The 17,394-nt window shown below is 43.9% G+C and overlaps 1 protein-coding gene across 1 annotated transcript in view; it reads right to left on the bottom strand.

The window, feature by feature from the left end:
* NSUN5 (NOP2/Sun RNA methyltransferase 5) overlaps nt 1-17,394 on the bottom strand; it is a 31,555-nt gene extending 14,161 nt beyond the window's left edge. The window contains exons 1-4 of the mRNA XM_068565573.1: nt 17,284-17,394; nt 17,057-17,179; nt 16,392-16,566; nt 16,187-16,295 (exon numbers count right to left, since the gene is read on the bottom strand). Of these exons, the coding sequence (XP_068421674.1) occupies nt 16,187-16,295; nt 16,392-16,566; nt 17,057-17,179; nt 17,284-17,376 (500 nt within the window). The 5' untranslated portion in view covers nt 17,377-17,394. The remainder of the gene's footprint in view (nt 1-16,186; nt 16,296-16,391; nt 16,567-17,056; nt 17,180-17,283) is intronic.

The following is a 17,394-nucleotide window of genomic DNA, read 5'->3' as shown; positions in this document are numbered from 1 at the left end:
AACTTTAAATGGAGTATAATCTATAAAAATATTGAATCACTATGTTGTGTATCTGAAACTAATATAATATTGTAAATTGACTACACTTCAACTTAGGAAAAAAAAACCAGTACGGTATTGGCATGAATACAGACACAGATCAACGAATCAGAATAGAGAACCCAGAAATTAACCCACAAATATATGGTCAAGTATACAGTTAAGGAGCCAAGAATATACAATGAGGAAAGGACAGTCTCCTCAATAGATGGCATTGAGAAAACTGGACAGCTGCAAATAAAAGAATGAAACTGGACCACTATCTTACACCGCACACAATAAACTAACTCAAAATGGATTAAAGACTTGAATGTATGCAGCATATTACTCAGCTATAAAAAAGAATGAAATCTTGCCATTTGTTGACAACATGGATGGACCTAGGGGTTATTATACTAAGTGAAATAAGTCAGACAGAGAAAGAAAAATACCATATGATTTCACTTATATGTGGAATGTAGAAAAAAAACCAAATGAATAAACATAACAAAACAGAAACAGAGTTACAGATACCGAGAACAGGTGATTGCCAGAGGGGAGGAGGGTGGCAGGGAGGAGAGAAATAGGTGAGGGAGATTAAGAGGTACAAGCTTCCAGTTACAAAAAAAATGAGTCGGTCTTCCCTGGTGGCACAGTGGTTAAGAATCCGCCTGCCAATGCAGGGGACACGGGTTCGAGCCCTGGTCCGGGAAGATCCCACACGCCGTGGTGCAACTAAGCCTGTGTGCCACAACTACTGAGCCTGCACTTTAGAGCCCACGAGCCACAACTACTGAGCCCACATGCCACAACTACTGAAGCCCGCGTGCCTTGAGCCCATGCTCCACAACAAGAGAAGCCACTGCAACAAGAAGCCCGTGCACCGCAACGAAGAGTAGCCCCTGCTTGCTGCAACTAGAGAAAGCCCGCGTGCAGCAACGAAGACCCAATGCAGCCAAAAATAAATAAATTAAATAAATAAATTTTTTTAAAAAATGAGTCATGGGTATGAAATGTACAGTATGGGAAATATAGTCAATAACTATGTAATATCTTTGTATGGTGATGGATGGTAACTAGACTTATCAATTGTGGTGATCGTTTTGAAATGTATAGAAATATCAAATCACTATGCTGTGTAACATGAATTACACGTGTTTTTGAATTACTTCAAAAACAAACAAACCAACTCATAGAAAATGAGATCAGATTTGCGGTTACCAGAGATGAGGGGGAACTGGATGAAGGTAGTCAAAAGGTACAAACTTCCAGTTATACAATAAATAAAGTATTAGGAACGTAACATACACCATGATAAATATAACTAATACTGATATATGTTATATATGAAAGTTGTTAAGAGAATAAATCCTAAGAGTTCTCATCACAAGGAAAAATATATTTCTTTTCCATCTCTTTCATTCTGTATCTATGTGAGATGATAGATGTTCACTAAACTTGCTGTGGTCACCATTTCATGATGTATATAAGTGAAATCATTATGCTGTACACCTCAGACTTCTACTGTGCTGTATGTCAATCACATCTCAATAAAACTGAAAGGAAAATAAAAGACTTGTATGTAAAACCTGAAACCATAAAATGCCTAGAAGAAAACAGGTGTAAGCTCCTTTACATCATTCTTGGCAATGATTTCTTGGATTTGACACCAAAAGCAAAGGCAACAAAAGCAAACAAAACAAACACAAAAACCAAGTGACACTACCTCAAAGCTTCTGCACAGCAAAGGAAACCATCAACAAAATGAAAAGGCAATCTATGGAATGGGGGAAAATATTTGCAAATCATATATCTGATAAGGGCTTAATATCCAAAATACACAGCGAACTCATACAACTCAATAGTTTATAAAAAACACCCAATTAAAAAATGGGCAGAGCCTCTAAAGAGACATTTTTCCAAAGAAGACATACAGATGGCCAACAGGTACACTGTATGGTTGTTAGCTTAAGTGACACCATCATAAGTCAGGACAGTCTCTCCTGTCCTGCTGACTACTCAGGACTATACTGTGCAGTAAATCTTCTCTGCCGTCAAGGGCTTTGTAGTTAATAGATAGTGTTTAATAATCATTAGGACCAGGTGGCCTCTATGCTCTGTTAGTCCCCAAACAATGATGAAAACCTTCGCTGGTGTATTCCCAGCACCCGTGAGACTCGTTAACGATTTGTAAATCTTGACTTAGGAATGCACGCCCTGTTTCCAAGGACCTACCCGCATACCCTAGGTTAACTATAAAATTGTCCCACTGGCCCCTCTGCTGTGCAGAGTGCAGCAACGAATGCTTCCAGATTGTTGTCTGACCAATCCCACCCTGTAAGTTACCCTATAATAAACTGATCCATTGATTATCTAGACCTGCCGGCCTCATTTTTTGGCCTCAAGATGCCTTCTCAGTTCAGTGGGCACTTTTCATTCCCTCCATCCTCCAACAATTGGCAAGCCAGTCAGGAAACTGAAAACGACACAGGAATGGGTAAAGAGGCAGTAAAGCCCATTGATGGTAGGGGAAATCCCAGTCTGGCCAGCCACTTCCACGTGCAGTGATCTGGCTAGGCTTAGGGAACACTTCCAGCCAGTGTGAGCACAGGGATGCCCCCCAAACACCAGAGGGCTTATTAGATGTATCAGCTGAAGCGGTGGGAAAGCAAAAAGTGGAAAAACAAAGTAAGCTATTGCATTGCATGACCTTTGTTATGCACTCTAAGGATTGGCACAGAAAAAGAATTACAGCTCAACAGGGAACTAAAGACTAAAGAGGCGCCGGCATTAGAAAGGGATGTCCAGATGGCATGTTCCACCACTTCAGACATATGTTAAAGAAAATACAACAGGAAGAACATGTTGAAGTGATAACACGTAAGATGCCTAAAATGCAGGGCCACAGGCTGCTCCATTCAAACGTGAGGACCTTTTCACAGGAGAACTGGGACTCCAAGAGGTGGGATCCTTGGGATAACTACATGTCAGAAGATGTGGACATAACTCTAGAGGAGGAAGACCTGCAGGCACAATCTCTGATCCAAACTACAACACAGGCCACTAGGGAGCCAGGAGATAACCGAGAGGAGATCCCTAGAAGCCAAGACACAACTGTGCGGGGATATTTCTCCACTGAGTTAGAATTCACTGGCAGGTTTAAACAAAAGAGTAGGAAAGGAATTGCAGCCTGGGTGCTCTGCTCATGGGATACTGGGAGAAATGGTATTATGTTAAATGAGTCAGAAATGTCAAAAATGGCCTTGGTCACAGCACAGCCCACCCTCCAGCAACATCTGTGTGCAGCTGGGTTGGGAGAAACCCAAGGGTGGCTATAGCCACCTTGATTGACTAGATACATGCAGGTATACACAAGGCTGGGCCAAATGAGGGGGATGTGCCGTCCCCACCCTGAAGATGGGCATCTACGCAAGAGTTACAAGAAATAGCGAGGGGAATTGGGAACAAAGCATGCTATCTATGCTCCTAATTTCCGAGAACTTGATGAGGAGTTATTTACAACAGGCATAAAGGATGGTATCCTGCAGTCTACTCTAGGAGCTTGGTACGGGACCTTAGTTTCAGTTTTGGCCCCAATGGTGAATCGACTCATTCAGACGGGGCGGCCATGATAGCTGATCTAAGCAAAACTGAAAAGATCTGGCATAAGGGAAATAGAAGGGGAGATAAAGGCAAAGAGAAAAAAACCAAAAAGTGAGGAAACAAAGGGGCCCAACTAGAATTTCCCACAATTATGGCAAGACCTGGTACTAGTGGAACCCCTAAGGAGAATATAGATAACCTAATCCGATCCTTTTAACCTCATGGAAAGCATTACTATTCTGACAGCAAAAGAAAAAGAGGAACAGGCTTAAGCCTATGCTCCACAGGGGCAGGAAGATAAAGAACAGGGGTGCATACCCCCCACTCCTAGGGGTTAGGGGTGAAGTCAAGGTTGCTCCTTGGTGCAGGCCACAGGGGGCAACTGGAGGTCCCATATTGAACTATTTATTAGTCCCGCACCAATAAACAGACTGTCCTGGCTTTAACAGACACTGTGCCAAGTGCACCCTGATTTATGGGAATCCATCCAAGTTCCAAGGGGAAATAACGAGCCACTGATAGATATGGAGGCCAGAGGTGAGGATGAAACAAGTGAGCCTGTATCTATAAACTGGAAGACCCCCCACCCCCCGGACCCTGCTCGTCCCTTTCTGGTTTATATTTTCCCCATACCCGAGTATATTTTGGGTGTGGACGCCCTACAGGACCTGGACCTCATAACCACCATGAGCGAGTTCCACTTATGGATCCTAGCAGTCAAGCATGCAATGGTGGATCACGGTAAACGGGACCCTGTAAAGTTGCCTATCCCGTGGAGAGTGGTGGCAATAAAACAATACCACCTACCTGAGGGACAGGAAAAAATAACAGCTACCATCAAGGAATTAGGGAAGGTGGAGGTTAAAAGACCGGCACAAAGCCCGCTAAATAGCCCCATGTGGCTGGTGGAAAAACCAAACCTGGCGCATGATAGTAGATTACAGAGAATTAAACAAGGCAACACCCCCCTATCTATGCAGCAGTTCCAAACAGCCCAACTCCTGGATCCAATTCCTCTTCCCTTTAGACAGATCACTGTGTCTTAGGTTTGTCTAATACCTTTTTCAGCACACCCTTAGATAAGGAGTCCCAGGACCAGTTCGCCTTCACGTGGGATGGGAGACAACAGACTTTTACTGTCTTACCCCAAGGTTGTCTGCATCGTCCTGCTGTATGTCATGGGATGGTGGCCTGGGATTTGGAGAACTGGGCTTTCCCTCCCTCTTTAGTTCTCTATCATTACATCGATGACATGTCAAGCTGTGATGTCTTGCGCTCTCTTCCCCAAGCCACTACGCCTCTTCAGGAACATTTAAAAGCACAGGGATGGGAGGCAGATGCCAACAAGGTGCAAAGACGGAGACAGTCAGTAAAGCTCTTAGGAGTTACCTGGTCTGGCAAGACTAAAGTGATGCCTAAGGCTGTTTTGATAAAACACAGGTGTATCCCATGCCCTGACATGTAAAAGAACTACAGGTCTTTATAGGTCTGCTAGGGTACTGGCACCCTTCTATTCCCCACCTTGCCCAGATATTAAAACCACTATATGCTTTAATGAAAAAGAGAACAATCTGGGACTGGAATACCCCACAAGAGGCTTCTGCAAAGGCCAAGCTGATTGTCCAAGGACTGAGGGTGTTAATGCCAGATGCAAGTTGCGAATTGGATTTAAGTATATATCCAGATGGGTTTGGGTGGAGGCTCTGACAGCAACAAAATGGGAAATAAGTCCCACTAGGAGTTTGGTCTCAATAACGGAAAGGGGCAGAGAACCGGTATGGTCCTAAAGAAAAACAACTGTCAGCAGTTTATCTAGCCTTACGACAAACCAAGGGTCTGACCACCGACCTACCGGCTGACATACAGAATTCCTGCCTGTGTGCGACTGAGCACCTTACAAAGTGCAAGGCTACCTTCAGCAGAAAAGCACCCTCTCCCGGGAGGTGCATGCCTGATTAGGGCCAGTGACCTACAGCGACCCACCAAAGACCCCCGCAACATCACCTGCTGCACCCCCTCTACCACAGGTACAGGGAGATACCGGGATGCCCCCTGCTAATACATGATACACGATGTCAGCTGTAGGGCCGAACCACTCGGTGGTCCTCCACAGCTGTTTGTTTGGCTCCGGATGTCATCTGGTTCAAGACACTGAACAAAGTAGTCAGTGGGCAGAACCCAGAGCCGCGTGGCTGGTGATTACCCACAAACCCATGCCCCTCAAGCTTGCCACTTGGCATAAAAATAATCGGAAAATATTAAATAAACCTCTGTGGGGGGCTGAATTGAGGGCTGATATCTGGACTGCCTGCGTGCAACCAGGTGCCAGTGTGACCTTATGGCACTCGTCAACTCGGCCTGGTCATCACGAAGCAGCTGCATTAGCAAGAGCTTTGTTGCTGGAAGAATTACAGACCCCCTCTGACATGGCGGACTGGCTCCATCGAAAGTCGGGACACAGAGGCCCCAAAACTTGGGAAATAGTAAAAAAGCGGCATTTGCCTCTCCAATACACGGACCTCCAAGTCACAGATAAGGATGGCCCTCAGTGTCCTTTGAAGTGCCACCCTCTTCAACACACCCCAGGGTACACTGGACTCTCTGACCGTCCAGTTACCAGATGACAAGCGGACTACATAGGGCCTTTGCCAGTGTCAGAAGGACATAAATATACTCCAACCTGTGCTGACACAGCCACTGGATTGATGCAAACCTTTACCAGTAAGAAAACCTACTAGGCTGCAATAATCAAAGGCCTGTCAAAATTGGAAGTTATGTATGGAACACCAGCCCAAACTGACATGAACAAGGAATCATTTCACTGGACGTGAAATACAAGAGTGGGCAGAAACCCCGAGAAATACTTTGAATTTTCCATCTACCATACAATCCCACCGCAGCTGGCCTTACAGAGCATGTCAATGACATGTCAGAAGCCACGTTAAAAGCCCCATCTCCTGACTGCACGTGAAGAGGTTGGTCCCTCCCCACCCCCTCCACGTTGAGGTCTGAAACTATCAGACGATTAAATGCTGCCCCCAGGATGACAACCTGCAGATGAATGGCTACCTGACCAGAAGCCAAGAGCCTGAGAGTGCAGGCTCAGCAGGGAGGCCTTAAGCCTACCCTGGAGGAAGGTCTCCTTTCGCCACTGCCACAGGACCTCTAACCTAGTGTTACTGTAATTCATTAGCATTTAAATTGGCCTCCCCCTCCCAGGTGGCTTGGTATCCTAATCCCTTGGGGCATGGGACTTGCCTGGGTATTGCCTTCCTTCAATCACGCCTTTTATATGGGAATGGGCCCCACACAGACCCAAATCTCCTCTCCAAAGCATTAGCACAATGAGCTGAAGTGGGTTTGCTCATGTGGGTTCCTGCTGAGGCCCCAGGTACTGAAGACATTAAAGGACAAAATGTGTCATACCACCTGCCAGGAAAAAGGCCAAAACCAGGGGTGGTTTTGGCCAATGGTGATCAAACAGCTACAGTGCTACTCACAAATGAGGATCTGCCTACCTTTCACCCCTGAAACATCTGTCTTATCACTCATAGTGTTTGCCTCATAGACTCCCTGGATCTGGTTACCGGAAATGTCCTCCTCTCCTGGGCCTCAGCATATGCGAAGGTCCACAATCGCTCTGAGTGCTGGGTCTGCGGCCTGTCTCCAATGCAGAGGAGATGCTGCGGACAGTTCATCTGTGCCACAGGACGGTACAATGGCTCGGTGACCAAAAATCCCCTTGGTGATCCGGTTCCTATACATGAAAGTTCCTTTTGATTATAGTGACTCTAAACAATATGTTTTTTCCCTGGTGCAAAACCGGTCAAGTAATCCCTGGATTCCCACAGCTTATATTGGGATGGCTTAGTGTGGCTGGGAGCTGCACACAGAGTCTTGATGTCCAGAGCCCCCACCTGCATAGGAAGGACCAACCACACCCAAACAAATCACAGACGTATGGGGGGCTTCCCTTTTAAGTCTGCTGAGGAACTCACAACATATCAAATGATGAATGGACAGGAATGGAAGCAGCTTCCTACAGAACAGGCGACTTCACGGCTCCCAAACAAGGGATCTGGAAATGTGGAGCTTATTTGTGGCCTTACTTGCCCTATGAGTGAACGGGCCAATGCGCCTTCCCTTCTGGGCCGTACGTACACCTCTTTACCAGGAGTTCCCTATAACCTTCCTGCTATTAAGTCCAGGTGGTGGGCCCATCATAGTATGTCATGGTGGGAATAGCAGACAAACAAGAAAACCAGTGTAAGTGCTAAACTAGAAACCCAGGTGTTAGCAATTTACCCCATCAGCTTTGAATGACTCCCATCTCTCCCTGAAACCAGGAAACCACTCAAACGAGAAAGGTGGTGCTACAAAACCATATGGCCTTAGATATGCTGACAGCCTCACAGGGAAGGACATGCACCTTAACTGGGCAGGAATGCTGCATTTACACCTTCACTTGAATCCAACATAACTGATTAACACTCCCATATGAAAATAGTCATTAATCGAATGGATGAAATCCCCTTTGCTGATGCTTTACCCACTGGCTTACTTCTCTCCCAGGTAAATGGAGAACCATAGTTCTTAGTATACTTTTGTTTATTAGGAACCCTTTGTTCTTGCTACTTCTTATACTGTTGCTTTGGGCTAGGGATACAAAAGCCACCTCTCGATATCTAGCCCTAGGGTCTACGCGGAAAAATGAAGGACAAGATTATACAGGCCGTCAAGATGTCAGGGGTGGAGTATATGGCGGTTAACATAACGGCCACAATCTTGGGCCCTTACAGTTTCTCCTGTCCTTCAGCTGATCCTACCCAGAACTGTACTGTGCAGTAGATCACTTCTATGTCATCAAGGCCTTTGCAGTCAATAGTGTTAATCATCATTAGGACCAGGTGGCCTCCGTGCTCTGTGAGTCCCCAACGATGAAAACCTTCACTGACATATTCCCAGTGCCCACAGGACTAGTTACCCGTTCATAAATCTTGACGTAAGAACGCACGTCCTGCCTCCAAGCACCTACCCCCATACCCTAAGTTAACTATAAAATTGTCCCAATGGCCCCTCGGTGGTGCACAGTACAGGTGTGAATGCTCTCGGATCGCTGTCTGCCTGATCCAGATCCCATCCTATGAGTAAGTTACCCTATAATAAACTGATCCATTGATTATCTGGAGCTGCCTGCCTCGTTTTCAGTCTCAAGATGCCTTCTCAGTTTGGCGGGCGCTTTTTGTTCCCTCTGTCCTCCAACATATGTGAAAAGATATTCTACATCACTAATCATCAGGGAAATGCAAATCAAAACCAAAATATCGGAGAGGAACTAAGGTGGTGGAGTAGAAGGACGTGCTCTCACTCCCTCTTGTGAGAACACCAGAATCACAACTAGCTGCTGGACAATCATGGACAGGAAGACACTGGAACTCACCAGAAAAGATACCCCACATCCAAAGACAAAGGAGAAGCCACAATGAGATGGTAGGAGGGGCGCAATCACAGTAAAATCAAATCCCATAACTGCTGGGTGGGTGACTCACAGACTGGAGAACACTTATACCACAGAAGTCCACCCACTGGAGTGAAGGTTCTGAGCCCCACGTCAGGCTTCCCAACCTGGGGGTCCAGCAACGGGAGGAGGAATTCCTAGAGAGTCAGACTTTGAAACCTAGTGGGATTTGACTGCAGGACTTCGACAGGACTGGGGGAAAGAAGAGACTCCACACTTGGAGGGCACACACAAAGTAGTGTGAGCATCAGGACCCAGGGGCAGGAGCAGTGACCCCATAGGAGACTGAACCAGACCTACCTGCTAGTGTTGGAGGGTCTCCTGCAGAGGCGGGAGGTGCCTGTGGCTCACCTGGGGACAAGGACACTGGCAGCAGAAGTTCTGGGAAGTAATCCTTGGCCTGAGCCCTCCCAGAGTCTGTCATTAGCCCCACCAAAGAGCCCAGGTAGGCTCCAGTATTGGGTTGCCTCAGGCCAAACAACCAACAGGGAAGGAACCCAGCCCCACCCATCAGCAGTCAAGTGGATTAAAGTTTTATTGAGCTCTGCCCACCAGAGCAACAGTCAGCTCTACCCACCACCAGTCCCTCCCATCAGGAAACTTGCACAAGCCTCTTAGATAGCCTCATCCACCAGAGGGCAGACAGCAGAAGCAAGAAGAACTACAATCCTGCAGCCTGTGGAACAAAAACCACATTCACAGAAAGACAGACAAGAAGAAAAGGCAGAGGGCTATGTACCAGATGAAGGAACAAGATAAAAGCCCAGATAAACAACTAAATGAAGTGGGGATAGACAACCTTCCAGAAAAAGAATTCAGAATAATGATAGTGAAGATGATCCAGGACCTCGGAAAAACAATGGAGGCAAAGATCGAGAAGATGCAAGAAATGTTTAACAAAGACCTAGAAGAATTAAAGAACAAACAAACAGAGATGAACAATACAATAACCGAAATGAAAACTACACTAGAAGTAATCAATAGCAGAATAACGGAGGCAGAAGAACGGATAAGTGACCTGGAAGACAGAATGGTGGAATTCACTGCTGCAGAACAGAATAAAGAAAAAAGAATGAAAAGAAATGAAGACAGCCTAAGAGACCTCTGGGACAACATTAAACGCAACAACATTCGCATTATAGGGGTCCCAGAAGGAGAAGAGAGAGAGAAGGGTCCAGAGAAAATATTTGAAGAGATTATAGTCGAAAACTTCCCTAACATGGGAAAGGAAATAACCACCCAAGTCCAGGAAGTGCAGCAAGTCCCATACAGGATAAGCCCAAAGAGAAACACACCGAGACACATAGTGATCAAATTGGCAAACATTAAAGACAAAGAAAAATTAGTGAAAGCAGCAAGGGAAAAACGACAAATAACATACAAGGGAACTCCCATAAGGTTAACAGCTGATTTCTCAGCAGAAACTCTACAAGCCAGAAGGGAGTGGCATGATATACGTAAAGTGATGAAAGGGAAGAACGTACAACCAAGATTACTCTACCCAGCAAGGATCTCATTCAGATTCCATGGAGAAATCAAAACAGACAAGCAAAGGCTAAGAGAATTCAACACCACCAAACCAGCTCTACAACAAATGCTAAAGGAACTTCTCTAAGTGGGAAACACAAGAGAAGAAAAGGACCTACAGAAACAAACCCAAAACAATTAAGAAAATGGTCATAGGAACATACATATCGATAATTACCTTAAACATGAATGGATTAAATGCTCCAACCAAAAGACACAGGCTTGATGAATGGATACAAAAACAAGACCCATACATATGCTGTCTACCAGAGACCCACTTCAGACCTAGGGACACATACAGACTGAAAGTGAGGGGATGGAAAAAGATATGCCATGCAAATGGAAATCAAAAGAAAGCTGGAGTAGCAATACTCATATCAGATAAAATAGACTTTAAAATAAAAAATGTTATAAGAGACAAGGAAGGACACTACATAATGTTCAAGGAATCGATCCAAGAAGAAGAGATAACAATTATAAATATATATGCACCCAACATAGAAGCACCTCAATACATAAGGCAACTTGCTAACAGCTATAAAAGAGGACGTTGACAGTAACACAATAATAGTGGGGGACTTTAACACCTCACTTACACCAATGGACAGATCATCCAAAATGAAAATAAATAAGGAAACAGAAGCTTTAAATGACACAACAGACCAGATAGATTTAACTGCTATTTATAGGACATTCCATCCAAAAACAGCAGATTACAATTTCTTCTCAAGTGCACATGCAACATTCTCCAGGACAGATCACATCTTGGGTCACAAAACAAGCCTCAGTAAATTTAAGAAAACTTAAATCATATCACGCATCTTTTCTGACCACAATGGTATGAGATTAGAAATGAATTACGAGAAAAAAACGTAAAAAACACAAACACATGGAGGCTAAACAATACATTACTAAATAACCACGAGATCACTGAAGAAACCAAAGAGGAAATCAAAAAATACCTAGAAACAAATGACAATGAAAACACAACAATCCAAAACCTATGGGATGCAGCAAAACCAGTTCTAAGAGGGAAGTTTATAGCTATACAAGCTTACCTCACGAAACAAGAAAAACCTCAAATAAACAATCTAACCTTACACCTAAGGAACTAGAGAAAGAAGAACAAACAAAACCCAAAGTTAGCAGAAGGAAAAAAATCATAAAGATCAGAGCACAAATAAATGAAATAGAAACAGAAAATAATAGCAAAGATCAATAAAACTAAAAGCTGGTTCTTTGAGAAGATAAACAAAATTGATAAACCATTAGCCATACTCATCAAGAAAAAGAGGGAGAGGACTCAAATCAATAAAATTAGAAATGAAAAAGGAGAAGTTACAACAGACACCGCAGAAATACAAAGCATCCTAAGAGACTACTACAAGCAACTCTATGCCAATAAAATGGACAACCTGGAAGAAATGGACAAATTCTTAGAAAGATATAACCTTCCAAGACTGAACCAGGAAGAAGTAGAAAATATGAACAGACCAATCACAAGTAATAAAATTGAAACTGTGGTTAAAAATCTTCCAACAAACAAAAGTCCAGGACCAGATGGCTTCACAGGTGAATTCTATCAAACATTTAGAGAAGAGCTAATACCCATCCTTCTCAAACTCCTCCAAAAAATTGCAGAGGAAGGAACACTCCCAAACTCATTCTATGAGGCCACCATCACCCTGATACCAAAAACAGACAAAGATACTACAAAAAAAGAAAATTACAGACCAATATCACTGATGAATATAGATGCAAAAATCCTCAACAAAATACTAGCAAACAGAATCCAACAACACATTAAAAGGATCATACACCACGATCAAGTGGGATTTATCCCAGGGATGCAAGGATTCTTCAATATACGCAAATCAATCAATGTGATACACCATATTAACAAACTGAAGCATAAAAACCATATGATCATCTCAATAGATGCAGAAAAAGCTTTTGACAAAATTCAACACCCATTTATGATATAAACTCTCCAGAAAGTGGGCATAGAGGGAACCTACCTCAACATAATAAAGGCCGCCATATACGACAAACCCACAGCAAACATCATTCTCAATGGTGAAAAAGTGAAAGCATTTCCTCTAAGATCAGGAACAAGACAAGGATGTCCACTCTTGCCACTATTATTCAACATAGTTTTGGAAGTCCTAGCCACGTCAATCAGAGAAGAAGAAGAAATAAAAGGAATACAAATTGGAAAAGAAGAAGTAAAACTGTCACTGTTTCCAGATGACATGATACTATACATAGCGAATCCTAAAAATGCCACCAGAAAACTACTGGAGCTAATCAATGAATTTGGGAAAGTTGCAGGATACAAAATTAATGCACAGAAATCTCTTGCATTCCTATACACTAATGATGAAAAATCTGAAAGAGAAAATAAGGAAACACTCCCATTTACCATTGCAATAAAAAGAATAAAATACCTAGGAATAAACCTACCTAGGGAGACAAAAGACCTGTATGCAGAAAACTATAAGACACTGATGAAAGAAATTAAAGATGATACCAACAGATGGAGAGATATACCACGTTCTTGGATTGGAAGAATCAATATTGTGAAAATGACTATACTACCCAAAGCAATCTACAGATTCAATGCAATCCCTATCAAATTACCAATGGCATTTTTTACAGAACTAGAACAAAAAGTCTTAAAATTTGTATGGAGATACAAAAGACCCTGAAAAGCCAAAGCAGTCTTGAGGGAAAAAAACAGAGCTGGAAGAATCAGACTCCCTGACTTCAGACTATACTACAAAGCTACAGTAATCAAGACAATATGGTACTGGCACAAAAACAGAAACACAGATCAATGGAACAAGATAGAAAGCCCAGAGATATACCCACGCACCTATGGTCAACTAATCTATGACAAAGGAGGCAAGGATAGACGATGGAGAAAAGACAGTCTCTTCAATAAGTGGTGCTGGGAAAACTGGACAGCTACATGTAAAAGAATGAAATTAGAACACGCCCTAACACCATACACAAAAATAAACTCAAAATGGATTCAAGGCCTAAATGTAAGACCAGACACTATAAAACTCTTAGAGGAAAACATAGGAAGAACACTCTTTGACATAAATCACAGCAAGATCTTTTTTGACCCACCTCCTAGAGTAATGAAAATAAAAACAAAACCAAAAATAAACAAATGGGACCTAATTAAACGTAAAAGCTTTTGCACAGCAAAGGAAACCATAAACAAGATGAAAAGACAACCCTCAGAATGGGAGAAAATATTTGCAAACGAAGCAACGGACAAAGGATTAATCTCCAAAATATATAAACAGCTCATGCAGCTCAATATTAAAGAAACAAACAACCCAATCCAAAAATGGGCAGAAGACCTAAATAGACATTTCTCCAAAGAAGACATACAGATGGCCAAGAAGCACATGAAAAGCTGCTCAACATCACTAATTATTAGAGAAATGCAAGTCAAAACTACAATGAGGTATCATCTCACACCAGTTAGAATGGGCATCATCAGAAAATCTACAAACAACAAATGCTGGAGAGGGTGTGGAGAAAAGGGAACTCTCTTGCAATGTTGTTGGGAATGTAAATTGATACAGCCACTATGGAGAACAGTATGGAGGTTCCTTAAAAAACTAAAAATAGAATTACCATATGATCCAGCAATCCCACTACTGGGCATATACCCAGAGAAAACCATAATTCAAAAAGACACATGCACCCCAATGCTCATTGCAGCACTATTTACAATAGCCAGGTCATGGAAGCAACCTAAATGCCCATCGACAGACAAATGGATAAAGAAGGTGTAGTACATATATACAACGGAATATTACTCAGCCATAAAAAGGAACGAAATTGGGTCATCTGTAGAGACGTGGATGGATCTAGAGACTGTCATACAGAGTGAAGTAAGTCAGAAAAAGAAAAACAAATATCATATATTAACACATATATGTGGAACCTAGAAAAATGGTACAGATGAACCAGTTTGCAGGGCAGAAATTGAGACACAGATGTAGAGAACAAACGTATGGACATCAAGGGGGGAAAGTGGCGTGGGGGGGGGATGTGATGAATTGGGAGATTGGGATTGACATATATACACTAGTATGTATAAAACAGATAACTAATAAGAACCTGCTGTATAAAAACAACAACAACAAAAAAAACCCCAAAATATCACTTCACATCTGTTAGAATGGCTATTACCGAAAGATAAGAAATAACAAGTGTTGGCAAAGATGTAGAGAAAAGGGAACACTTGTGCACTGTTGGTTAGAACATAAATTCGTACAGCCACTATGGAAAACAGTATGGAGGCGCCTTAAAAATTAAAAATAGAACTACCATACAATCCATCAATTCTACTTCTGGGTGTTTATCCAAAGAACACAAAAACACTCAAAGAGATACATGCATCCCCATGTTCACTGCAGCATTATTTACAACAGCCAAGTCATGGAAATAACATAAGTGTCCATCAATGGAAGAAGTGGATAAAGAAATTGATACATATACACAACAAAATATTATTTAGCCATTAAAAAGAATAAAATCTTGCCATTTGCGACAACATGGATGGACCCTGACGGCATTATGCTAAATGAAATAAGTCACACACAGAGAGACATACATTGTATGATCTCACTTTTATGTGGAATCTAAAACAAAAACAAAAAACCAAGCTCATAAATACAGAGAACAGACTTGTGGTCACCAGAGACAGGGGGTGGGGTACAGGTGAGTGAAATGGGTAAAGGTTGTCACAGGGTACAAATTTCCAGTTATAAAATATGTCCCGGGAATGTAATGTACAGCATGGTGACTACAGTTAATAATATTTAAAAGCTGCTAAGAGAATAAATGTTAAAAGTGCTCATCCAAAGGAAAAAAAATTTGCAACTATGTATGGTGACGGACGCTAACTAGGCTTGTTCTACTGACCATTACGCAATACGTGCAAATATCAAGTCATCACATTGTACACCTGAAACTAATAACGTGTTATATGTCAATTTTAAAAAAGGATGCTGCAAAATAATCCAATAATGCATTTAAGCACACTGTTTTGGCAGCATTTCTCTTAAATCTTAAATTTTGAATGAATAACTTAACGTTAAAAAAAAAACAGTGCAGAGTTCAAAAGAAAGATGAATTTGGTTTGACACGTGCTGCGACTGTGTTGTCTGTGAAGCAGTAACATGAACCTGAGAGGAGAAAAATAGGAGAGAAATCTAGACTGGGAGATAGAATGATCAGGTGAGAAGTAGGAGTCAGAGCCAGAGAAGAAATTGAGGGATACATTTAGAAAAATGTATCAGTAAAACAGGGCTCCTAAGAGAACCACTGTTTAAAGGGTGAAGGAAGACAGGCCTTGAAAGGAAATGGAGAAACTGCTGGAAAAGTAGGAAGAAAACCTGGGCGCAGTCACAACCACCCTGACTCTCTCCCCACCGACCCCTTTCCCCAGGCTCCTTCCTAGATGAGGGCAGCCAGTCACGGTTCTAAACTCACCTGGAAGCCCGACCCTGGTAGGAGAAACCTTGTCTCTTAAAATAATCAACTGCATCCTCCGAGCAGGTCTTCAGAGTGTTCACTCGCACAAATCGAGGCACCTGGGAGGCTAGGAAACCATCAGCAGTGAGTGGGCAGGAACATGGATGGCCCTCTCCTGAGGGCCCGATGGCTATCTCCACCTCCACAACTCCTTCCAGCTCACCTGGGCCAGGTTTGGATCCCCCTTCCAACAGGTCCTCATTCTGGCTCACACCTCGGCGAACCTTGAGCCGGGCCAACTCGGCCTTCAGCCTTGCCTGGTGCCGGTCCAGCAGAGGCTTCCATCGGCCCCCGCGCCCTTTAAAGCCTCTTCCCAGCAATAACTCATATACTAGCACCTGGGGATGGGGAAAGGAAGACAGAAAACCTTGAGCATGAATATCTTGGAACGCCACGGTGCTGGAACTGGAAGAGCTAAACAGACCACCTGTCAAGACGGTAACAGGTAAAAGTGAGATACCTTATTCAAGGTCACACAAGAAATTAACGGCAGATACATGATTTGAACCTGATGCCTTGCTTCCCAGTCCTGAACCCTTTCCCCATGGCTTCTCACCAGGAAAGCTCTGGATCCCAACCCTCCTCCCTGGTCAACATCACCGTTTTGTTTTACCTAGAGAGTCCGTACCGCCGCTACTTTGCACTTCCGTTCTTTACCTTTCACACAAGGCTCGAAGGCAAAGCATGTTCATCTCACCTCAATTCATAACCCAGCGAGGGGCTGCGCCTCCTCATTTCAGAGGAGCGACTTGACAGAGTCACACCGCGCACGGTGGCGGAGCTGGGACCGGGTTAGGAGGGGCTCACCCCGCCCGCCCCGCCCGTCACCTTGGCCAGGTGCGGCCGCAGCTTCTTCTCGGCGCGGAGGAGGCCGGCGCTGGCGATCACGGCGTCCAGCACGGCGGAGTAGCGCTGCGTCTCGCACACCAGCGCGTACAGCTGTTTCACGTTCTGCGCGCGGCCGAGAGAACCCAGATGAGGCGGGGGCCGGGCCGGGGGAGGCCCCCGCCAGGCTCCCCTCCCGGGCCCGAACTCTGAACCCCGTACCCCGCTACCTGGAAGCTGCTGCCGTACACCAGCCCCTTGAGGGAGCCCTGGCGACTCTCCACCCCGGCCAGTACGGCCGCCGCCGCCGCGTACAGCGCCATACTCCGCACCCACGCGTG

This window comes from Eschrichtius robustus, chromosome 16, assembly GCF_028021215.1.
Source record: "Eschrichtius robustus isolate mEscRob2 chromosome 16, mEscRob2.pri, whole genome shotgun sequence".
In the NCBI taxonomy this organism is placed as follows: Eukaryota; Metazoa; Chordata; class Mammalia; order Artiodactyla; family Eschrichtiidae; genus Eschrichtius; species Eschrichtius robustus.
The sequence above is the reverse complement of the archived record's forward strand: the minus strand, read 5'-3'. Positions and strand labels throughout refer to the sequence as shown.